This window comes from Fusarium oxysporum, chromosome 9 (assembly GCF_000149955.1).
Source record: "Fusarium oxysporum f. sp. lycopersici 4287 chromosome 9, whole genome shotgun sequence".
NCBI lineage: Eukaryota > Fungi > Ascomycota > Sordariomycetes > Hypocreales > Nectriaceae > Fusarium > Fusarium oxysporum.
The window spans coordinates 2911847-2935457 of NC_030994.1; the positions used below are offsets into that span (position 1 = coordinate 2911847).

Genomic DNA, 23611 nt, shown 5'->3' on the forward strand with positions numbered 1-23611 from the left:
ATACTCTACCCCTCACTTGAGCGAGCTATAGTTAGATCACGCGATCAGGCAACATTCTTTGTCGATATGAATCGAAAGGAACAGAAGTCTTGGCTGCGTATACAATTTCAGCCCTTTGGCAGCCTGTGCATTATGCGCAGTTTGACCGACAGATACCATCCTTGCTCGCAATCATGGCAGCCCTCCTTGGTGCCCGGAATGAATGAATCATGACCATGAAAAGTCTCCAAGGGCGTAGCTCATCATTACCGTAATAACTATTAAATACCACACTATAATCAATTGGTTTGTATGCCTGTTCAAAATATGTTGAAGTTTGCAGGGGATACTCAATGAAAAACTATTCAAAATTCCGATGTTATCCGCTGGAGGCCATGCTACGGTCTTGGAGATGGCCATAACTAGCGACTGATATATTCAAGTGAAGTCCAATGCTACGGTATTTCAATTAACTATGACAGCATTTACCCATGGATGTATCAACTGCAAGCCTCGCTTGTTAACCTCCTTAATACAATATCCCGCTATATCCTTACCTATACATTCCAAGCCCGTATTAATCTTTTGCAACAGGGCAGACCACCCTTGCTCTCTAACCCGGTCATCGTGTTCTGATAGGCTCTCTTTTATACACTTGGCAATATCCCGATGATACTCTGTTGCAGGTGAAAAAAACTCTATGTCACTGCCTAGAGGATCTTTATTATCTCTTATGAGAACTATCTCAAATCGTTCTTTGGCGTCTTGCGGAGGTTGGATGTGTAGAGCACAACCTACCCGATCTGGTAAGAGTTGACCAAGTAAGCGGTAAGCAGTAACGAAATTGCCAATAGCCAGGGTATATTGTCGAAATGAAAAGTTATACCCTTCGCTGCTTAGTGGAAGAAAGCCTGAATCATCACGAACCCCAAATTCCAAAATCAACGGGCACTGCCAATCGTTCGTTGAAGATAGAGTGTGGCTAAAGCGGCGTAGTAGATCTGTGATTTTATGTCCGTCGTCGCGCCATTCGAGGTGTACACGATGAAGGCACTGCATGACGAACCATGAATGCAGCAGACGCGCTGTATTTCTCAAGTCATGTTGAAATTTTAAGGGAGAGTCTTGCCACCCTTCGCCAGTCGCACTTTGTAGGCGGGTTAGGATGTAGTCAACAAACCTCAAGCATGACTCTGCTATAAACCCATTGGGATCCACCAATGCGCAAAGCAGAACAGGAATAGCATCTGCCAGACGAACAATAGACAATTGGTCTACCAAATCGAGAAGGACTGTGTCCGAAATATCTACCCTGACGACATTTTCAAGAAACTCCAATTCTCTCGGGTTGGAAGGAACTTTGGGAAAGATCGGATAGCTCCAATATAAGTGGTCGCAAAACAAGCCACATTCCTGCCAGTCCTTCAATTTCTCAATCATGCTATTGCGGAAAGACATGTTGCTCTCGGACCAGTTAAGGGTAATATCCAAGGCTGGGGCTAGCTGGTGGGTGTTTGAATAGAAACCCATGACTGTCTCTTCGCGATTTATGCTGAATTTGTATCGTAATGACTTGTGGCATAGAAAGCGGGATTTGACTAGGTGGCCGGCAAGTAACCTTTCGGCTTGCTCAATTGATGACCGGTGACAAAGTGCAAGACATTCACGTCCAAATTGTGTGTCGGTAATGAAGTCGAACGCACATCTGTGTATGAATTCGACCCTTTTCAAGGCATAGTTCCAAAGGGCTTCGTTTCCAGCCCAATGATAAAAGTCCCCATCTTCGCGTGTCGTTACTTCAAGGAGACCTCGGGAAACCAACTGCAATCGAGCTTCTACCCTTGCACACCTAGCTCGAAGGTCTTCTGGCCGGATTTCCCGGCCTTCACTCCATATCGATGTGAGTGGTTTGTCCCCCAGGGCTGTAGTCATGACGAGTAAGGAGCGCATCGAATTGAGAGGTGGTATTTCAGCATTTTCCTCATAAATACAACTTTCCTTTTCGATCTTCGTTGCTGCAATAGCCAGACTAAAGAAGCGAGAAGCATCGACTCTGAAAGTTGATAATTTGGCATCATCTCCTGGGCGCTCCCACATATCGACCAACAGGTTGTGTAAATCTGATGGCGTCTGTGCGAGTCGTTCCTCAAATTCGTTGGCGCCACCTGAACGTATTGCCTGATTGAGGCTCTTGACGGCCAAGACTACCCAAAGAAATACACCGTTTGCTTTCTCTACAACTGTTGCTAGAAGTCGAGATCGATCACCGGAGCTTATACCAGATGCTTCTAGCCTATTCTTCGCAAAATGATAGATATCGTTCTCGTTAAGCTGATGGGTTCTTAGGCGGGGTTGACCTGTGAAAAACCTACTGAAAGGATTCTCTTCCCTACTTGATGCACATAGCTTAATATTGCCGAGACTGAGTAAGTCATAGATAACCTGAGTATTCTGATAGTCACCCCACGGTAAGTCCTCGAATTCCTTAGCCTCGTCCAGCCCATCGAGGAAGATGCAGAAAGTGTTTCCTGAAAATTTGATTGCCCAGCAGAGAGCCTTCTTTAGCTCATTCACATCCCAGTCTCCACGATCTCGCTTATCTTGAACATTCGACTGTTCGGTCCATAGCCGCTGGGCGAGACCGCGGTTCTTGTGAAGCACTTGATGGAGGAGAGAAAGTCTCATGCCTTCTATGTTCTTCTGTAGCGGTTGCCCTGGCTTCCAGAAATAATGGGTGAGGATTTGTATGTTGCTATGCTGGGCTTGCAGATGCCGTAAGGTAAGGGGATTGGTCGCAAGGAATTTCATAAGCGAGCTTTTTCCAGAAGCCGGCTTACCGCTGATCCAAAATTGCCGGGCATCTGACTCTAACCAGGCAGGAAAGTAATTGAGATCCGCTGGTCTTGTCGTAGTGGTCGGCTCTGGCGATCCTAGCATATCGTCCAGATCCTCATCATCAGTACTCTCTTCTCTTTGCTGAACGCTATCGTCATCTGACTCTTCACAACTGGGTGAACAGCATCGACTGCAGTAAGTGGGGCTCCTGAAGACCCAATCGAAGGTGCCAGGGTAGTTTTCAGATATGTGATTCCTGCGGCTGTTCATCTCAGGGAATCGGAGGCTTTGGAGTAGTTGGTTGTGCTCTTCCTCGAAGCTATTACTCTGGTCGCGTCGGGCCATAACCTGGAATTCTTGGGACATGGAGTCACGGAAAGTCGAAAGATAATCCTGTGTAGTGGTGAAACCTGCATCGATTATTGCACGTGTTGTTTCATGCTCCTGGGTTACTCGGTTCCTTGTCTCCGGTGACTCGATTGAAAGGTCAGAAATCCGTGTGCAGCCATCCGCCAGCTTTGTAATGATTGACTGTAGATCGGTGTTGAGTTGGTGAAAGGACTGTTTTGAGCTGATTTCTGCGGCCTGAGACTGGTTGCATATTCGATGTAGCACGACACCATGAAGAAGATTCTCGTATCTTCTGAGGTTTATCTCAAGGCTTTCGAGTTCCTTTCCTTGCCATAGAGATGCCAAAGTCTTTTTACCCATATCTATCTTCCCGCGGAATCCACGTCTAGATGCATCATCAACATGAAGCTGAGCGAATTTAGATTGTAGCTGGGCCATGGATTCTTCTAGCTTTTTGCCGATCTCAATTATCTGCTGTTGGTCTCGGTTCGGCTGCAAAACTTGACAGGCCGCCAAAGCTGAGCTGTTCATATCATCAAAGCAAGCTTTTGCGCTTTTAAGATAGGCCTCCAATCTTGGGTCAGGACAACGTTCATTCTGAACGTGACGGTAAACTTGGAGAATATCTCTACCGAAAGTAACGATCTGCATCGCATTGCAGAGGAATCCTATTCCAGCGATCGCGGCTTCGGCTCCGGACATTTTTGCCGATGGACTTTGATTTCTGAATTTTTAAAGGATACTATTAGGCTCGGTGGCGGTTTCTGGGGATAATGTAAGGAAAAAGACAAACGGACATTTTGAGCTGGACAAAGTGCGGGGTATATCAAGGCGACTGCATTGCGGCTGAGCAAGGCAGACACTCTTGTAAGACATAATATTGAAATTGTTTCTTTTATGCGCCACTAACATCATTACTCTCTACTGACTTTTTACCCTGCTCTCTAATATCTATATGCCTTACTCAAATTAATAAAGAAGTAATAATTCTAAGATACTATAGACTACTTAGTAAAATAAATATAAACAAATAAATAAATAAAAGACAGGCGGTGTTATCTTAAAGCCATTAGTGGTTACTCTGCCTTTTTTCAATGGTAGAGAGGGTCACTGGTCTGGAATACTCCATCAATGGATTTATCCTGATAACACAACATGAAACACATTAGGCTTATTGTAAACCTATCGGAGACAGGACTACAGTTGTTTTCAACATCAGATAATTATATATACGAGGTCCTAATAACTATGTAATAATAACGGTAACTTCAAGGAAGCTTGCCCTACTTAGATACTCTTAAAAACAGAAAGACTCGACAGAGCCTTGCCAGGCCACGAGAACAAAGTGTTAGAAGGACACGAAGAACCAAGAGCCTGGTTATTCATCCAAGCAGGCTCCCAGTAATAAAGTCCAGCTCCACCCTTGACCTTGCTAACAATGCTAGCAACCTTCTTAATAAACTGCGTCTGACCATCAGCCGAGAAGGGAATGTTCTTCATGTCGCTAGGGAAAGGCTGAGCAGGCGAAGGGCAAGACGTAGGCCAGTTAAGCTCGCTGACAAAGATCTGCTTTCCCCATTTGTTGGCCATGTTGGTAAGAGACGTCTCGAGTGCAGAGAAAGTGGCGCCAGATCCGTAGAAGGGGTAGTATGAAACACCCATGGCATCGAAGGCATCGAGGGTAAGACCCTTTTGGTTGAGGACTTGGGTGTAGAAGTATTCCTGGGTACCCCAGTCCCAGCCCTTGTCGAGATGGATCATGATCTTGGGCTTCGGGTTGATAGAAGAGTCCTTGATACCGTAGGCCGCAGAGTTGAGAAGACGTCCGATGTTGTAGTAAGACTTGGTTGAGCCGGTGGGAAAGAGAAGACCAGCAGTGATCTCATTTCCAATGGAGATAATAGCAGGAGGAACACCAGCAGACTGGAAAGCGTTGGAGACTTGCTGAGTGTAGTTGTACAATCTCCAAGCTAGGTTATCGATATCGGTAGGCCATCCGGAGGGAATAGCTTGGTGGCCAGGATCAGCCCAGGTGTCGCTGAAGTGAAGCGTCAGGTAGACGCTCAAACCCGCGGCTTTGGCACGCTTGGCGAGCTTGAGGTTGTAGTCGAGGTTGTAGTCACCGTTGGATGGGTTCACCCAGACTCGCTGGCGGACTGAGTTGACGCCATTGGCCGCGAGGATTTTCTCAAGCGGTTGAGCGGAACCGCCGGCAGTGTATTGAATGCCCTTTTGTTCTTCCAGAAGAACGGAAGACCAGTCGACACCCTTGTAGGTCAAGGCCAAAGCGACCGAGCAGTAGGACAAAAATGCCAAGAATCGAAACAGCACCATTTTGACGATCGTAAGAGAACTCAAAACAATCAGCCTTTGCTCAGGGGATGGCGTTCTCTTAAGTAGCAACTCACCATCCCAGCATGACTTTCAGGCGCACCAGCTAAATACGCGGAGCTGTGTAGGACCGGTACAGGGATGTTCGTTATTCCTCCAATCACAGATCGGATGAAGGATGTTTCATCAATTCTTCCGACATGGGTCTAGCGCTCCTTAATGAACGATGAAACCTCGTGAGAGAGAGTTCGGAAGAGAACTACCGTAATCGGGTGTCTAGAAGCGGAGCTAGAAGTGCCGGCTCCGAGGATTGACATGCTCTAACGGGACTTGTGCATGTGTCATCCGCCCGAATGGGAATGCATGGAGAATATGGTCATTATAATGGAGTGGGGTAGATGAGATGATGCCTAGTTCTGACTGTCTCGGTTCATTATAAACCGATGCTCTTCTGTCAATGGTAGTAAATATACCATTTCGACCATTTATTCCACAGTACTTCCAATAACGTTTATCCATATCAAGTCTCTATCAACTCGAGAACTCTGGAAGTCCCAGACTTATATGAAAACACCCAATGAACAAGATCCAGGCTCACTCGACATCACGACACATGAGAGCCCGATGCCATTCCTTAGTGGCACAGATCGTGGTCTGCGACAGTGCAACTATGGTTTTCGAAGCAGAGATCATGTTTTCCCGTTGCGTAGGTTGTGCCCGTAGCTTAGCGTCGTAATAAGCATATAGCGTAGGGAAGATCTGCACATATCGGGCGCGTATTCGATGAGAACTCCAGGAAGGGACCGCTCCTCGAAGATCCCATAACAGCCACTCGTTTCCGGACAGCCGAGGGGCGTCTCTTGAGAAACAGCCGTCAAGATCACTGAGCCTGTAAGGATTCTCGCTAGTTGCGAGCTCCATAAGCTGAAGATCGTGAACCCCAGCAAGCTTGATCTTGTACTGACTGTACAGTGCCTCAGAGTATTTCTTCACGTCAAAAAAGACCTTGATGATATCCTCGGACTCCAAAATACCCTTGAGAAAGTTCTTGAACCTATTAACCGCCCAGAATGTCGTGGCGCCGAGCCAATACACATCGATGAGGTAGACGCGGTGAGACACAGCGTTGTAGATCTGCATAATGGAGATTCTACTCTCGTGTCCTATATAATTCCCTTCGAGGGTGATGAAGAGGCGTGGTTTGAATTTTGGGATATTATCAAGATCGTCAAGGAGAGCGTACAGAGTTTCACGATCACCGACCCAGATGATGCGCGGTTCGTCTTCATAGGTGGGTATTACGTCGGGCTCCGTTTGGGGACCCATAGTCGATATCGTCTGCTGCAAGATGAAGAGGAGGGATGAGATGCAAGTCTGAGGAGAAAAAAAGGCAACGAGGAAGAGAGGGTTTTGCTTCAGAATAGATAGAGACTGGATAGCTGCCTCGACGAGAAGTTTGAAGAGAGAGAGCTGGGTTTTTTAGTCTTTGAAACAAACTCAGAGTTGGCGAAGTTTATCTATACTTTTACTTTTAAATGTGCTCAAATATAACGTTTTCGCCGGAAGAAGTTTGAAGAACCCGGCTTTAGGTAACAAGGGCACAGGTGCAGGCTATTATCGTTCGTTGCGTGAAAATAATTCTTAAAGCGTTATCACTTGCTACGTCTCAAACCCTTTTTTTATGTATTAGACTTTGGACTTTGGGACGTCACTGGATCCTTTAGAAAATAAAATTAAAAAAGGTATCTCCTGATGCCTTTCAATCTTCTTCCATCAAAGCCGTCATCTTTAAAAGAGTACGTTTTGCCACAGTCTTTCTGCTCGTTCAGACCAATGATCCTCCAAGCTTTGACAACAAGAAGGTTATGCTCCTTGTGTCGAAAGTCACTTCTCACTGCAGCCAATAGTATCGCTCATATTAATGTGCACCATCCCTCGACTTTCTGCGTTCAAAGTAATTTACTCCTCCATGGAATTTCTAAACAAGGATGCGCCAATCGTCGACGAACTGGGTTTCGCACAGCAGCGAGACCAGTCTCACAAGACAGAAAAGGACGACACCTGCTCCATCCCTGCGACCCGGTACTGGCTCTCGGATACTGCGGCCCGCGATGCGAGTCATCATCAGATTTGCAAAGCGAAGCATGATGGCAACCTAAGCCTAGGTAAGGTCTACTATAAACTTTCCTCAATTTATAAGAATCATCATAAAGTAACCTAAGTTATCATAAACTGCCATGAGAATTTATAAACATAAACATAATCTTGCCATATTTATGTAAAGCTGCAATAACGTTTGACCACCCTCAAGCTTCTCCGATTGTTCAGCGATCGATCGGTTAATGGCCTCCTAGACCACCAGTTTTGTCTCGACATTGACGATATAGTCAATCCATACTCGTCGGAGAAGGACCGGCCACCTACAGGGACTGCGCAATTACAGCAGTATCCCAGCATTTCCGCAGGATCTCTGACATCCTGGCCTCCAGTAATGTTCTCCAGACATACCAATAATCGAACTTTCTTTCGAGTTCGCTGACTGCTAATATTGCGCTCCGAGGAGCTGTCTTGACCAAGGCGCAGTGGTTCTTCTAATAAGGATTACTAGTTACCGCACTGTAGCTTAGGTGATTCGGATTGGTGTCGCCGCTTCGTCAGTCAGAGGACTTCTCTCGGGATTGTATTGGCCATGCTCTATGTCATACCGGTCTTCCATAGGTGGGTGAATCGCCAGAGGCCGCGTTGGGTGACAAAGCTCGGCGACGAGTCTGCGACCTCTCTCCAATGCATCATGATATAATTTATACCTGGCCTCTGTTTTGTCGGCCCTCTCGAATGCGGCGAATATAATTTATGTCATGCATCGGTTTTCTCTGGTGTGCTTCTGTCAGGAACAAATCGAGAAAAGGATCCAGGGTATTTCCTCGAGGTGTAGTAGAGTTCATCTCGGCGATGGTTCGAGATCGATCCAATTGTGTGCGGAGTAGTGGTTGGACAGGTATTTGGTAACGCGGAAAAGCTTTTGCCAAAGAAACGATAGTTTGAGAATGCCATGCCGGTTCGATATATTTGTCGCCCGAGTTTGTCAAATAATTTGCGACCGGTCGGAATTGCAGATTGGCCTCACCATTCCAACCAGCCAAACAAGGTCAAGTCAATGCTCTAGCCAATGGTAATACAGCATTCCCAGCATCATCCGCCCAAGAAGGCTGCCCAGGATTGCAAAGAATGCGTGCTGGTATCGGATATAGGTAAAGATAACTGGATGGTCCACAGGGAGGTCAGCATCAGGGGGTAGGGTTGCGTGCTGTTCTCTCTCAGCGACCGATCGGTGAGAGGTCGGGACTTAAAGCCGCTAAATTTGTTATAGTATTTTTCAGAAACAGGAGGGTAAATGGTAGTTGGTTGAGTCTGTTGTCTGAGCTCGGCGACCAGTCGGGATTGCGGCTTGGTTTAAAGCTTGGGCAAGGCTGGCATCTTCCATGTTGGTATCTGGGCCGAAAGTGACTTTCGGGGTAGCCATGTTGAGCTTAGGACAGCGGCGAGGATTTGTTGGCTGATTTGAAGTGAAAAGTTGAGGCAAGGTTATACGTAGAAAAGAGTCTCGGTAGAGTTCTAGGGTACAGCGAGTTGGAGTTATCACAAGGGACGTATAAAATGGCTCAATAGACTAAGACACGAGGAGCTTATGTGGTGGTTGTTGTTAAATAGGTCACGATTCGAGGAGGCAGAGCGACGATGCTGTACGCTGTTGTAGCCTCGCCTCGCGGGAGGAGCAAGAAAACTTCACCTCGGTAAGGATATCAAAATTAACTCATCAAAGAGCCTTCTAAGCTTTTACTAATTTACCTAATTCTTTCCATCGCTTAAGGTAGGGTCAAGGTCCTAAGTCTTCATCTTCTGCCGTCGGTAGTGCGAAGCAGATGTGGAGAGCTACCTCACTGGAACTTACAGAGGCTACAGTGCACTAAAGTTTCTAAGATACCCTGAAGAACCAGCGGACAACCACTAGCTTGCTCATCGCAGTGGACCCGGACATTAAGGTAACGCGTCGATGCTCAACCTGTCAGGCGGATGTCTCTCTCGAGATGTTTCGAGTGGCTGGATTCGCAGTGGGCCAAGCGACGCGCTTCCATCCAACATTTGTACCTTTAATCGGATTCTGCAAAGAACTAGGTGGCACTCGTTGATCAGCATGACTCGTGTAACTAAATAACTTTGGGGCAATTTGTATGCCACACATGTGAATATCAGCCTGCCTGGTGCCATTGGAAACACTGCGAGGTATTTACATAAAGTTTCATAAAGAGCCCATTAACCAAAGTTAAAATTGAGTCTTTGGAACATGTCTGACCCATAGAATCCCCTAATACTTGGTATAAACTATGTGCAATCTCTCGAGCCAGGTCTCGAGATCCTCCATGTTCTCGTCAATCTTTGTCTCCTCGCCTCAAGTCATCAAATCAACAACCCGCGCAATTAACCTCGATATGTCAGAAATCACCGGGCCAGCCACATCCACCACTGGCAACGGCGGAAAGAAAGTCATCTCTTTGGTTGCCAGTTGCTCACCCTACCAAATTGAAGCATTCCGAGAAATAGACCATGACAGAGAGCATTTCGGTGTTGATCCGAGATATCTCAAAGCTCCTTTGTCCTTTAAACCAGAAACATCGCATCTGGTGCGCAGGGAATTGGAGAAAATATTCTTTGAAGATGTTGCCTTGCGTGTGCGTCACGAAGACCGGTTTAGAGGAGGCTGGCTCATGAACGGAACCATTACAAAGATCGATACGCCACGTCTCACGGATTTCGAACTGAAGCCCGATTATCTTATGGACTTCTTCAACAAAGAGATCATGGTTTACTTCGAATCTGACTCAGGGACGAGAGATGGAAGAGGCAAGATAATTCGGTATATATACCGAGAGTGGCTACGGCTTCACGGTGGTCGACCGTCCTTCCAACGAGGTGCTTTCTTCGCCAAACCTGCGCAGATCCACAGTACTGGACCACAAGGTCTGGATCAGATCACGACGTTTCATCATGACCTCTCTAACTATATCACTACTCGCTCACAAGATCTCGTACATTTTAAGCAGTGGGACTACAAACCCCCCACGGTTTTCAACGAAGCCAAAGGAGGAATCACCCGAACTACAAAACGACAGCGAAGTAAAGTCTTGGCAAGATCATCGTTTCATGGTGGGACATCTATTTCCTGCATTATACATGGTTTTGACGACCAATGCCTACCGGAGCCATCACCGCATGTTAGCCCAGAAGGACTTCACGGGAATGACAGGATCTACTACTTGGAGGGCGTCATAGAAAGAGAAATGGCAAAGTGCACGGTTCTGCTCGTCAAGACAGGAGATGAGGCACATCTGAGCGCCCCTGTCAGCTTTGAGCCATTGTTTGATGCTGGGCTTGCACTCAACGTCAACCGGGACGACTGTGATGACGGGTATGGAGATGTCGAAACGGCTGTGAGGGTGAATCTCGATGTGGCGGTACGCTTTTTATGGGGGTTACTGCAAAAGGAGCGAGGAACATTAAGGGGATTGGGAGAGATTACGCGAGAGTTGGAAGAAGAGCAAGACATGCTGTTTGAAAAATGGCTTGACAAGGTTATGCGTCGTTCTCATGAGGTTGGTTTTGAGAATAACTATCACACATGGTCTGCTACCCGTCGCGCTGCCGCGAGATTGAACGGGGAGGCTTTCGATGTAGATCAGGTGTTCCCGTTCTGGGAGCGCTTGAAGTCATGGCATGTATGAACCTCTGATAACTCGGTCATTTTTTCATCACTACTTTGCTGTTTATCCTGGTTAGAGACATCATCCCATTCAAGTTGAATGTTGATGACTTATGGTTTTCTCGGATTTGGTGCTGCATGGTTGACAGCTGTCCGCCAGCGCCAGCCTGCCAGCCAGAACTAGAGCAGCAATTCACAGTCAACACGTTTCTGCGCGTCAACACGCGACTCGCTCAAGCCAACAATCAAGAAAAAGTTTCAATCTTTTGTTTTTCTCCCTCAAACATCTCTTTGTGATCTGTGCTTCTGACCTTTCTTCCGATTCTTCGCTGCATCTTCGCCACGTTCTTTCTCCCTTCTCAACTCTTCAAGCGTCCTTTGTTCGCGGACACTTCCGCGATGGCTTCCCTTGATCATATCGCGACCATCTTCTCTGAGTACAAGTACGACAAGGATGTTGGTTTTGAAGGCAATAGCGGCATGCCCTGCCTTGCTTGCATTTCGGAGATCGATCGCGATATCTATTGCGTCTGTGTCACGAATGACGACCCCGCTACTTGTGTTATCTGCAAGCACTACGACAAGAAGTGTGGCTCGGTAAGTCTTGTCGACGAGTGTTCGGCGATGCGTCTAACTTCTTTCCGTAGATCCCTTCAGAGCTTCTCGGCGCGGCGCAATGGTACTGGAACTTTGTGGCTGGCCTGGACGTTCAAAAGCCTCTCCTCAACAGACGTCAACTCTGGCGCATTCGTCGTGCTCTTGAGGATTGCGGGTCGGGCCTGGCGTGAACTAGAAGAACATCTCATGAACCCGAACAACCTAGCGATGCTTGCTCTCCAAGAGTCGGCTGCAAGTCGCAAGACCTTGACTCTGTCCATCCTCCAGTAGGTGAGTCCACTTTCCACCGAAGGGTCCCTAATCTCATGGAGCTCGCTAACGCATCGACTCGCCAGGCCGGTGCCAACTTTTCCCTCGATGAGATCCACGAGCGTATCGACTTTGTCCAGCCAGGCTATACTCGCGATAGCAATTGTGTTGTCACTCTTCGAAATGCTCTTATTCATCTGTCCGTCTCTAAGGACGTGGTGGTGTGTTCCGTCGAGGAAGGAAAGTGCTGCTCCTTGTCTAATGGATCCCCCTCCGAGCTCGAAGCCGCCATGAATGAAGCTTCCGGTAGCGCCCCTAGCTGTGAGGTCGTCCACAATGGTATGCCTGATTATCCCCGCCAGTAATGAGGATGAATCGGGAGTTGAGACTAACGAGTTGTTGATGAATCCCAAATCTTCTTGTGGCGAGGTCAAGGGCTCTGATGCGGAGGAACACGGTAATGACGGAAGTGACTCAGAGGTTGAGTAAAGTAATAGTAATAGAGGACATGGGGCTGTCTTGCAGGGATGTTTCGCAGTTGCGTCGGCGGTCTTTTCATCTTCATTCTTGTTGGTGTTTGCTCTCTTGTTAGTATAGCCAGGCTCCGAGTCTTGGCTCAATCAATCCTCTAGCTTTTGATAGCTCTCAACCTTATCACAGTGACACCACGCAACATGTGACTTGAGTGGTAATTGTTTTCTTCTTCCAGCCATGTTTGTCCTTTGCTCGATTGAGAAGCTCTTGAGTCTTTGCGTCTGTGCACGATACTGCTATCATTTTCAACCTTTCTCATTCATGGACTTTTAAAAGCGAGCGACGTTGCGGATTAATGAATACTTGTCTGACCATCAAAACAAACTTGCCGTGTATCCGGATCAAATCCAGCATTGCAATAGATATGCCAGGGGAGCAAACAGAACTATTCAACACGACAAAAACATTTAAAAATTCTGACATTCAAGTAAGGTATCAAGAGTAACTAGCCTTAAGTCTACCAAATCCTATATTAAATTTGCCCAAGTCTTTTTGTCATTTATGTTAGATGTCCTAAATTTTCTTATCTCCGCCACCCATCTCAAAGTCCAGACTTTCCTCCCTGGCCTGGCACGTTCAATTCATGACACAAACTATCGATGACCTGACGAAGCAATATAGTCGCATTGACAGGAAACAGAATCCGTGTAATTTAACTGGTGTTTTAAAACCTTCAGCCCTCCCCTCCCTTCCATTGGTGGAATAGTCCTCAAGTCATCAATGCTACGCTCCAATTTTCTCCGCGTCCCAATCCGGAAAGGCTCGAGGTTTCAAGTCCCACTGAAACACACCACGATCGGTTATTATCCCAGGCTAAACTCGCCCTTTATCCTCGTCAGAATTAGGAAAATGATCAGTTTCTTCCTCTGCATGAATTCATTGCGGGGGGCGATTTTAGCCAAAAAGGCCCATCGGCATATCCGCCATGTACCGAATTCGTATCATGACCCCGACATTCCAGGCTGAGGACCAGCGGTGTGGAGTTCGTTCCCTAAACGAGATTCGTTTGGTACTGGAAACAACGGCTGGCGGAGGATACACGTCCGTTCGATCCATTGGAGCAAGGTCAGGAGATGAGATCGATCCATGGGCCTCCGCATGGCTTTTGGAGCGGGTATATATCTTGGCTGATACACCATCCATCATGTTTTGTTTCCCCATACTTCTTGGCACATTATTCTTTCAACACATTTCATCATGCAGTTGACATCCATCATCAGCTTCTGGCTACTAGCCCTCTTCAGCACCGTCCTCGGCGCAGAGGTCGTTCCTCGAGGTCAGCTCAAGGAGGTCACCAGCTATGGCAACAATCCAACCGGCACAAAGATGTTCTTGTACGTGCCTAAGAACTTGAAGTCAAACCCTGCTGTCGTCGTTGCTCTTCACTACTGCACTGGCACCGCTCAGGCTTACTACCAGGGCACAAAGTGGGCTTCCAATGCTGAGAAGTACGGGTTCATCGTTGTTTACCCTCAGACTCCTTATACACCTGGTAACTGCTGGGATGTCTCGTCCAAGATGACATTGAAGCACGAGGGTGGTGGCTGCAGTACTTCTATTGCCAACATGGCCAAGTTCGTTCTTAAGGAGTACAATGGTGATGCTAAGAAGGTCTTTGTCACTGGTGAATCTTCCGGCGCCATGATGACCGTAAGTGCACTCACTTTCTCTGATCGAACACTACTAATAAGAACAGAACGTCATGCTTGCTACTTACCCCGACGTCTTCGCCGCAGGAAGCGCCTATGCTGGTGTTCCCGCCGGTTGCTTCGTCAGCCAGCAGAACCAAGCCGCAGCATGGAACTCGACCTGCTCCCAAGGAAAGTCCATCTACACCCAGACCCAGTGGGCCAACGTCGTCAAGAACATGTACCCTGGCTACAACGGCCCCCGACCCAAGTTCCAGATCTACCACGGAACTGCCGATCCTACTCTCAACGTCCAGAACTACTACGAGGAGATCAAGCAGTGGACTGGTGTCTTTGGATACTCTTCCAACCCTCAGTCATCTACACCCAACACTCCCGCTAGCCCTTTCACTCGCCAAGTCTTTGGTGAGAAGTTCCAGGTAAAATACAAACCATCATGAAGTGAAGGATGATAGCTGACATGTTTAGGCTTTCTTGGGCCAGGGTATTACACACGGTGTTCCTCATTTCGATGACAACGACCTCAAGTGGTTCGGTATTATCGTAAGTCATGCCCAAACTCCCATTCTGATGCCAGAAACTGACATTCTTATGTAGTAAGCCGGTCCACAGATCCAACAATCTTGCATGATGGGATCTTCGGGAAACACCTGGGATACCAGTCTAGGAGGATTGAACCAAAACATATTTAAACTTCTATGAACTATATTTATCTACTGTAAATATCATCAAAACAAGAGCTGTATATACATTTCATCGAACATTTTTATTCCTTTTTGTATCAAGTGACTGTACTCGAAGCTTTGCCTTCACCATTTGTGAGCTTGTTGGTTCCCTCTCCAAAGGTGTCTAAGCTGAGCCTCTCGTAACCTTGCTGTTGGGAGACATACCTCATGGTTAGACGTACGATGGATTTTATGGCTCTCCGTATGACGGAGAGTCTTGATACCGAAAATGCCCTGGCGTGACACTTGCGGTTGCCTGCCTCTCTCGGTGCCATCGTTCATTGTCTGCTTTCAGATCTTCTATCATGACCTACCAGTCCAGTCAACATTCCCTTTCCATTTACAAAAGCGGAAGCGAACCTCACTCACTCTGGTTAAGTCATAACGAGCGCTTATGTAGTATCCCTGAACTACTTGGCCATTTTGAGGGTTCTAGAGTGTTCAGAGAAGCTGGGTTAGTCTCGAACTTAGGACTGACGGATATATATTTGTTCTTACGAACCTCATAGTGTCCAGGTCGTACCAGGGCCTCTGGCCCGAGATAGCTGCAGATATGGGCTGTAATGAACTCTCGATCAATTCCATCCCGTGGTATGAATTGTTCGATCAGCCCATTGTTTATTCTAGTATTTGGATTGTTAACAGGCAAAGCAGTCATCTCGTCTGTTCCGAGCATCGAATACGAGGTCGCCGGCTCCTCAGAATGTATGTTATTATTGCCTCGCTCGTCCTGATTAGATATCACGTCCATCGACTGGGCACTTGAATCACTCTCGCTACCCCGTTCGTCCTTGTCTTCTGATTCTACAGTTTGTAAAGCGAACAATGCTAGTTGCTCTTGATGTCGGCCAACGTGACGCTGATATTGTGAGGTGGATCGTATCATTTCGGCACAAATTGGACAAAGGATACCTTGTTTAATGTCCATGGGCTTCTGGCTCGGATACACAAGCGTATATAGGTCCCTAGTGGTTACCGATCCCCGGCGACTTCTGGAAACATGCTTTTTGCATTCGGATGGAGAAGAGAAGTCCAAATCACACGCGAGTGGACATGAGTATAGCTTCCAGTGAATCTGTCTCACATGTTCCATCCACTGGTGCCTCCTGGAGAACTCTCTTCCTGGAGTCTCACAGTCCTTTTCCAAACATATATATGGCCGCAAATCGCCATAAACGTGCTTTCTTGAACATCCTTTTAGCTAAGGCTCGAAGTTTTCGGTTGGGGGACATACTTACACGAACTTCTAGTGTTTGCAACAATGATTGTATAACAGAAAGGGCATCTGATGACTCTTTTGGTAAGGGGGGGATTCAACATTGATCGAGACCTGCCAGCGAAGTTGCATATGACGTTTGGGAACATCCAGAGTCTGAGCCCTCGTCCCCAATCGCATTGATGGGTAAGGGCTGACCACCACGAGCGACATCTTTAAGGTATTCCGGAAGTGACGAGGCAATCGTCTCAGCGTCGCCTCCCTCGTGAGTGAGGCCCTGCGATAGTTTTGTGCGGTGAGCCAATCTGTAATTGAAGAACTGGCGCCGTCGGATTATCGCCTTGCCCAGTCTTTCGGCAAGGAGATTTTCTATCGTTCTAAACTTCGACGAGACGTGCTGGATGTCAAAGGACTCATAGTGAGATGTATCAATTAAATGAGACTTGATGAAGCGATCGTGGGGTGCAGGATTTCGTATGGCCACGCTCAGTCAAAGGAGACAGTTTACCACGTCCGCGATATCGACAGAAATCTGATTCAATTCTGTATCACGGCCATCGAAATCCTCATCATCGCCAGCATTGATCTTGTCCCAAGGAACCTCATTTCCCATGAGGATGTTATGGGCATCTTGCATGAGCTCAATCAGGTCTTTGAGAAGACTCAACACCTGGTCTTCTATTTGTGAAGAGTCCCGAAGTCGGTAATCGAGTGAGCTCAAGCCAGTGCGGTGAGCGCCGATGTTTCCAGCCCACACATTAAATCGTGTCTGTTGGTCCGCCATATCCTTTCCGAAGGTCGGCGAGCTGGGGGCTAAAGTTGTGGGTGCTCTGACAATCTTTCCAAAGCAATCAATGCATTGCGTGACGACGGCTGCAATTCTTTGGACCATTTTAGTCTCGTTAGTTCAGATACAAGACTGAGACCTGGCCTCCGTTGAGAGAGAGGTGAAATGCTGTACAAGGGTGATCCTCAAACTTGAGCGAAATAATCTGTGTAATAGTTAAGTAGTACAAATCAGTTGATCACAATGCATCGAATCAAAGATAATTATTTCGGTGTGTCAGCTGAAAGTGCATATTTCCCCGCTCGAGCTGAAAGTCGACAGTACCTCATGAGTAAGACCTTGTTTTCCTCTCGATAATTACTCTCCTCAAATCCCTACCAAGTATGTCCGGGTTAGAGGTCGCCGGAATCGTTCTTAGCTCCATACCTCTTCTCATCATTGCACTGTAGAAATACACTGAGGGTTTGTCCACTTTGCATCGATGGCGCAAGTACAAGCGCGAGCTCCAGAGCTTGATTCGCAACCTGGAAACTGAAAGGATCAAACTTCAAAATTTCTGCGAAAAGCTTCCCCTAGACTTGGTCCCTCATTATAATATTGAGTCGTTGATCGATAACCCAATGGGAGATCTTTGGCGCGAAGAAGAAACGTTGAAGAAAGTTCAGTTTCGCCTTGGGAAGGGCTTCAAGGTTTTCCAAGACACTGCCAATGACCTGAGGGCAACGCTTTGTGATATTGGGAGGTTGATCGACTCCCAAGGTGAAGGGATGTTCCCAGGTCTAAAACGAGCTGTCTTTACATTGAGCCGCTCACAATACGCAGGTATCCTGACGGAAATCAGAGACAGCGTATCGAATCTCGAGAACCTGACAAACCGTAACATGGAGCTCGAACCTGCACGGATAGTTAGATCCAAGCAGAAACATGGCGACCATGGTTCATTCAGATCATCTTTCACTGCTATTCACTGCCATAGTGGTGTTCGAAGACATCTCAACCATTGGTGCCTCGCCGCCCCTTGGGCTGTCGATTTCAGTAGGGCTCGAGATCGGAGGCATCGCCCTGAGCCTGCCCTTCTTTATTGCTGCGATGTTGTATGCCCTTGCTGCGATATTACTGCTCTTGGGCATGCCTATAGACTCTGGTGCCTCCGACACCTAGGGTCTAGTATTTATCGTCAACTATGCTATCAAGACTGCCTTCTCTCTGATATAATTGATACTTGATAATTCAATACGCTAGAATAATTCTGGGTTCCCGTTAAACCGAGAATGGAGACGAAGAATCCTGGTCTCGATGCCAAAACCATCCACCCTTCATATTACGGAACCAGCCCCTGTACCAATTGAAACACTGCCAAGCTCCAAAATCCGCTCCCTCCTACAGGCGGTCAGCAGGAGCAGTCTGTACCAGTTTCCAATCGACAGTACAACCTCCTTACAGGGCCCATTATCTTTTTTTTCACGCAAATCCACCTTACCTGAAAAACCCCTCCTCAATGCAACAGCAAACGGATGACAACCAACAACCTGGCAAACGCTTAGATGCCATTGGTCAATAACTTGTCGCCTATGCATAGAACACGCAATAATGTCATGTTATGTTCCTTGTCACTTCCCTTGCTGGGCTTGCTCCGGGAAGCCCCCGGCTTGTGCTTTTTAAACAACCAACAGGTTAAAAGGATTTGGCCCTGCTGCTTCCTTTTAAATTCCTTTGTTATTTGCTTTAGTTTGCCATCCATTACTTCTGGGAATCTCCATTATTAATACAATGTCCAACACTAGCAGCCCAAAAGAACCGGTCTCCCCGGTCTCCGCGATCGCCCCAGGATTCGTCGGTAGCAGTCAACGAAACAATTGCAGTTGACGAGCCTCAAGATGAGGGGGAGGACTTGACATTAGGATCTGACGCTGAGAGCTCGACGGCCTCCATGTCATCGAGCATTCTTAATTATCGTACGATCAATGGCAGAACGTTTCACAGTGAGAGAGGAAACGCAGCCTATTGGTGGTCCAACGATGAGCGCCAAAGTGATGCCATGGATATCGCGTGAGATACACCTCCTGCGAAAGTTGTGCTACCTCTCGCCTAACAGGACACTAGTCACCACATTTGGACACTCGCCCACGACGGAGAACTATACTTTGCGCCTCTGGAAGACAACATACAGGTTCGTTAAATAACACAATGCTGTGCCTGTCGTGTTACTGAGCTATTTTTTGCCAATTATCAGAAAGTTCTTGACGTCGGGACTGGAACTGGTACGAAATGACCTCCCTTGCGTGACCGCGAGATTGCCCGTACTAATTTATACTGCAGGTATTTGGGCTATGTAGGTTACCTATCATACTGTAGTTTACCAACTCTTAACCAATTTTGCAGTGATTTTGCCGACAAATTCCCTGGGTGCGAGGTCATCGGTACCGATATTTCACCCATCCAGCCCGGCTGGGTCCCACCGAACTTGAAATTGTGAGCTACTTTATTACATCTATCTGTATAGATATTTTATATCTAACCCCGATATCAGCGAGATTGAAGATTGCAACCAAGAGTGGACCTTCCCATCAGAGTCTTTCGATTATGTTCACCTTCGTTATCTGGTCGGCTGCATTCCTGACTGGACAGAGCTTTTCAGCCAAGCATACAAGACCCTCAAGCCTGGTGGCTGGGTTGAGAGCTTTGAAATTTCCCCGACTGCAGAAAGCGACGATGGTACCGTCACGTATGACTCTGCAATGGCTCAATGGGGAAGGATTTTTGTCGAGGCTTCAAAGAAGATCGGCAATAGCTTTACCGTCGTCGACGATAAAGTCCAGAGGCCTGCTTTACAAGAGGCGGGATTCGTCGATATTCACGAGTGGGAGTTTAAGGTAATGTATAAGACCATTCTGCTGCACTGTCAATAACTGACTCGAAAAGTGTCCCTTGAACCCGTGGCCCAAGGACCCTAAGCTCAAGGAGATTGGCCGGTTTGGAGAGGTCTTCCTCACCCAGGATACTGAAGGTTTCGTAACATTAGCCGCCAATCTATTAGGCTGGTCGATGGAAGAGGTCTATGTTTATATCGCCAAGTTCCGGCGTGAGGTTCGGAACCGGAAACATCACGTCTATATACGTCTCAGGGCTGTCTGGGCACGGAAGCCAGAGACGAAAGAGGAGCCGACACCCGCATAAGCATGAAGCCGTACAAATTTACATCGAAAGCTGATTAACAAGTGGTATTTCTCTCGTCCCTACTATAGCTTAGAAATATTAAAAGAATTTTAAAGGATTCAACTTAAGAAATGAAAAGAAAAATATAAAGTATATTATTAAAAAGCTAATTCTTTACTAACTATACCTTACTTCCTAAGCTAATAGGTCCTACCAGTATATTCTTCTCTCCCAGTTTTAACAGGCCTTCACTTACATCATTATCAGACATTATATTGGCTATTCCTAACCAAGTATCTGTAACTGGGCCTAATACAAGCGTAACTGCTGCCCAAGAGCTACCTATAAAGCTGTCTTCCGCACCCCGTAAGAATACCAATATTACAAAAGCCATAATAACCAGATGTAATGCTAGACCTGTTCAGTCATCTTCCAGCTATCCATTTGAGAAGTCCGCCTACTTGGATGATGCGTCTGAATATAGCAAAAGTGATGCCCTCAAGATTTGCAATACTTATCCGCCAGTGTGAAGAGTTGAGAGTTCTCTGCGCTCTAGGAACTGACACCTTGTCATATGCCGCGACAGTATTGCCAATTGAATCCGAGGCCAACAGAAATCCAGACAGGTCCCATCCATCTGCCAAAGCCGTGTTGGCACCATTTCCAGCGAAGGGGCTGACAGCATGGTTACTGTCTCGAATAAAGACCACACCAGGTAGAACGTTCTCATGGCTGAACGGCTTCTTGTCGCGCGCTGGGATAACAAAGGCTGTTGAAGAGTCTGTTGAGTTTATCAAACTTGCGAATGGCTCTCCTATCTCGCTGCAATGCTGTCGCACTTCATCCAGGAGTGCACGTCCACCTCCGCCAGCAGCTTGAGCTGGCATCTCTTCAGCCTTGCTCAAAGCCCAGATAACAGTCTGGCCTTCAAAGGGGCTCACAAAACAGCTATTGCCGTATCCAGAGGCCATAATACGCTATGAATCGGCCAAGTGATTCGGAATATCTTGTGGAAAGACTGCGAGACCACCAATTTGAGTAGCCCCAGCGTAACGCAGCTGGTCGCCTGGTCGAAGTGAGGCTCTGATTTTGCTGTGTGCGCCGGCCGCGGCGATCAAAAGGTCACAGTCGATCAAGTGTTCGGATTTATTCTGTGAGGAAACAGTGACCGAAAGGCGACGATCGTCTAGTAGCTTGACGCCCAAACATTGTGACTGCCATCGAATACTGATCCCCAGATTTTCAGCTTCTTCGATCATAATTTCTCTCAAGCTAGCTCTGAGAATCCGCAATCGCGCCACGGGGGGGGACCCATATGGTTTTGCAGGGACAGCAATCAACTCATTCCAGTTCTTATCCCAGGATACAGCATAATGTACATGCCAATAGATCTTTTCGGATGAATACGAATATCTGGGACTTGGAAGAGTTGGAAACCTTATCTCCGCTGCGTGCTGAGCTTATCAGGGGCCTACGCCATGGTAGCAAGCTGCAGACCTTTGCTCATGCGGCCTGGGGGTCTGGATGGCGGAATATTGTCTCTATGCTTCGGGTTAGTGTGTATGGACAGGTATAACAGATTGTATATTACCATATTAAAGTACATTACTAAATTAAATAATTTCTCTATATTAAAGTTTAAATTTACTAGTATCTAATTACTAGTATAAGATATGTAAAACCTGGATATTTCTATAAAAGTAATTATATATATGTGATACATAAGGCTTCTGCCAGGTTATCTTTTTCCACGGCTATTCTGCATACTCATAGTCTTCGCAATCTACAAAAATGATTAGATGAATTTCTGGTTTCGTGGTCTAACGGTTATGACTGCGGATTCTGATTCCGCCAGCGAGGGTTCGACTCCCTCCGAGACCTTCCTTTTGCTTCTGTTATTCACATATTATTTTTATCCCGTTTTCTTCTTTCCAATCACACGAACCGTAGACCACATTTTGATATTTTACGCACAAGTGTTTTTCTGCGTTGAGGTCCTTGTGTAGTGCATACCACGGTGATTCCTTTAGGAATTGTCCCGGTTTATCGTCCAGGTCGCGAAGCCCTCTGCGCGTCGCGAGACAAGTGGAATGTAGCTGTAAGTACTGTCGTTCTGTCCAGAGAATCTTATACACATGTATAGTGATAAACCTGAACTATCCTGAAGCATTATAACTGCATGTTGACGCTCTGCAATGGCTCTGTTGTTTGTTTGCATGCTACCCTGTATCTTCTCACACGACAGCCCCATGACTCAAGTTCCAATCGTCAAGTCACAATAATGACTTATTCCCGGCGGCTCCCACATGTCGGATTTTAAAGCCTTGGCACCCTGTCTTTCCCACGAATGATTGACAGGAACAAGTGAGACGGGATGAAAATGGCGCAAATATCCGAAGATTCGCCAATGACGAAAAACAATCTGACCCATCAGAGTCAAAAGCATGTCCACTTGCCGGAGCCGGACGGAAAAGATGAACCGAGAACAAGATCGTTATCTCGGATCAACCCAGACAGTTTGTCTCAGGGGCTCATCTGAGAGTCGAACTCAATTGACCTTCTATCCTTGTGATTATGCTGCGGCCGCACAGCCACGGGGTGGCATCCAGATCTGAACCACATCGCCGGGAAGTGGCTAAATAATGCAGTAACCAGGGGTTGATCACATGCGTCTTCAGCTGTGTTATCTCGCATCTGTTAAGAACGGCGACATGCTCATTCTGGAAGCGCTTGCGATGGCGGAATAAAAGCCACTGTCTGAGCGGCGGCTTAACCCCTATAATGATAAGAAATATTTTTTTAGTAGGCTTATGTCACTGATAACAGTTGCCAGCCAATTGTCTGATGGATTGTGCGTTGACGAAATTCAGTGGATCAATCCCCAATTTATTCTCAGCCTTCTGGGGCGTTCCTCGTCCGACCTCGCAGAAAGAATTGCTTTACGCAATATGATCATCAGCTAGATAATCAATCAATCACGAAATTTCACAGCGTCGCCCCACAGAAACTTTCTAAAAAGGAATTTGGAGTGCTAACGTATCTGACCACCACTCCGCCCACCCCTCCACACCGCCCCACCTGCGATAGCTTCATTTCCGTTCCAACGCATTATATAGATTAATTCTCAAATTATGAAAATAGCTTCAATTCAATTAAGATTTTGGGTATTGACTAAAAAACTCTTGCTCAACCGACTGCTTTTTCCTCCGCTTCGGCGGACGATTTTCCGCCGCGGCTTCGTCATTTAACTTCCAAGTGTTCATCTCGGACCGGTCCCTCGCTATAATAAGATTATCAACGTGAGGAAAAGCCTTGTTCGGGTCCCAATTGACCTTGCAACGGCCTGACGGCTTTAGACCAGCTATTTGAGCTTTCTGTACGGCGATTTTTTGCTCCTGGAAGACTGTAGACGCACCTCTTTGG

The 23611-nt window shown here is 46.9% G+C and overlaps 11 protein-coding genes and 1 non-coding gene across 12 annotated transcripts; 7 read left to right on the top strand and 5 right to left on the bottom strand.

Moving 5' to 3' along the window:
* Positions 1-293: 293 nt before the first annotated feature.
* FOXG_12934 (uncharacterized protein) lies at positions 294-3933 on the bottom strand. Its single transcript, XM_018392877.1, has one exon. It carries the CDS (start codon positions 3865-3867, stop codon positions 445-447), a length of 3423 nt encoding a protein of 1140 aa, XP_018251474.1. The 5' UTR covers positions 3868-3933; the 3' UTR covers positions 294-444.
* A 435-nt stretch (positions 3934-4368) lies between these two features.
* FOXG_12935 (arabinogalactan endo-1,4-beta-galactosidase) lies at positions 4369-5584 on the bottom strand (the record flags this gene model as incomplete). The annotated part of the gene is made up of 2 exons (XM_018392878.1): positions 4369-5518; positions 5574-5584. The coding sequence occupies 2 exons, from the start codon at positions 5582-5584 to the stop codon at positions 4453-4455; spliced, it is 1077 nt and encodes a 358-aa protein (XP_018251475.1). The 3' UTR covers positions 4369-4452.
* A 506-nt stretch (positions 5585-6090) lies between these two features.
* FOXG_12936 (uncharacterized protein) lies at positions 6091-6822 on the bottom strand (the record flags this gene model as incomplete). The annotated part of the gene is made up of 1 exon (XM_018392879.1): positions 6091-6822. One exon carries the CDS (start codon positions 6820-6822, stop codon positions 6091-6093), a length of 732 nt encoding a protein of 243 aa, XP_018251476.1.
* Positions 6823-7465: 643 nt separating this feature from the next.
* On the top strand, positions 7466-7839 carry FOXG_20814 (uncharacterized protein; the record flags this gene model as incomplete). The annotated part of the gene is made up of 2 exons (XM_018401122.1): positions 7466-7661; positions 7781-7839. 2 exons carry the CDS (start codon positions 7466-7468, stop codon positions 7837-7839), a joined length of 255 nt encoding a protein of 84 aa, XP_018251477.1.
* Positions 7840-9986: 2147 nt separating this feature from the next.
* Positions 9987-11276, top strand: FOXG_12937 (uncharacterized protein; the record flags this gene model as incomplete). The annotated part of the gene is made up of 1 exon (XM_018392880.1): positions 9987-11276. One exon carries the CDS (start codon positions 9987-9989, stop codon positions 11274-11276), a length of 1290 nt encoding a protein of 429 aa, XP_018251478.1.
* A 377-nt stretch (positions 11277-11653) lies between these two features.
* Positions 11654-12042, top strand: FOXG_12938 (uncharacterized protein; the record flags this gene model as incomplete). Its single annotated transcript, XM_018392881.1, has 2 exons — positions 11654-11851; positions 11902-12042. 2 exons carry the CDS (start codon positions 11654-11656, stop codon positions 12040-12042), a joined length of 339 nt encoding a protein of 112 aa, XP_018251479.1.
* Positions 12043-12079: 37 nt separating this feature from the next.
* Positions 12080-12486, top strand: FOXG_20815 (uncharacterized protein; the record flags this gene model as incomplete). Its single annotated transcript, XM_018401123.1, has 2 exons — positions 12080-12138; positions 12165-12486. 2 exons carry the CDS (start codon positions 12080-12082, stop codon positions 12484-12486), a joined length of 381 nt encoding a protein of 126 aa, XP_018251480.1.
* Positions 12487-13693: 1207 nt separating this feature from the next.
* FOXG_12939 (uncharacterized protein) lies at positions 13694-15063 on the top strand. Its single transcript, XM_018392882.1, has 4 exons — positions 13694-14305; positions 14352-14723; positions 14773-14847; positions 14902-15063. Exons 1-4 carry the CDS (start codon positions 13853-13855, stop codon positions 14902-14904), a joined length of 903 nt encoding a protein of 300 aa, XP_018251481.1. The 5' UTR covers positions 13694-13852; the 3' UTR covers positions 14905-15063.
* Positions 15064-16342: 1279 nt separating this feature from the next.
* Positions 16343-17137, bottom strand: FOXG_12940 (uncharacterized protein; the record flags this gene model as incomplete). The annotated part of the gene is made up of 2 exons (XM_018392883.1): positions 16343-16522; positions 16754-17137. 2 exons carry the CDS (start codon positions 17135-17137, stop codon positions 16343-16345), a joined length of 564 nt encoding a protein of 187 aa, XP_018251482.1.
* Positions 17138-17652: 515 nt separating this feature from the next.
* FOXG_12941 (uncharacterized protein) lies at positions 17653-20209 on the top strand (the record flags this gene model as incomplete). The annotated part of the gene is made up of 7 exons (XM_018392884.1): positions 17653-18126; positions 18275-18458; positions 18817-19081; positions 19266-19364; positions 19415-19504; positions 19563-19905; positions 19955-20209. The coding sequence occupies 7 exons, from the start codon at positions 17653-17655 to the stop codon at positions 20207-20209; spliced, it is 1710 nt and encodes a 569-aa protein (XP_018251483.1).
* Positions 20210-20613: 404 nt separating this feature from the next.
* On the bottom strand, positions 20614-21159 carry FOXG_20816 (uncharacterized protein; the record flags this gene model as incomplete). Its single annotated transcript, XM_018401124.1, has 1 exon — positions 20614-21159. One exon carries the CDS (start codon positions 21157-21159, stop codon positions 20614-20616), a length of 546 nt encoding a protein of 181 aa, XP_018251484.1.
* Positions 21160-21997: 838 nt separating this feature from the next.
* On the top strand, positions 21998-22069 carry FOXG_20817. Its single transcript has one exon. It is a non-coding gene; the product is annotated as a tRNA-Gln (tRNA).
* Positions 22070-23611: the final 1542 nt, after the last annotated feature.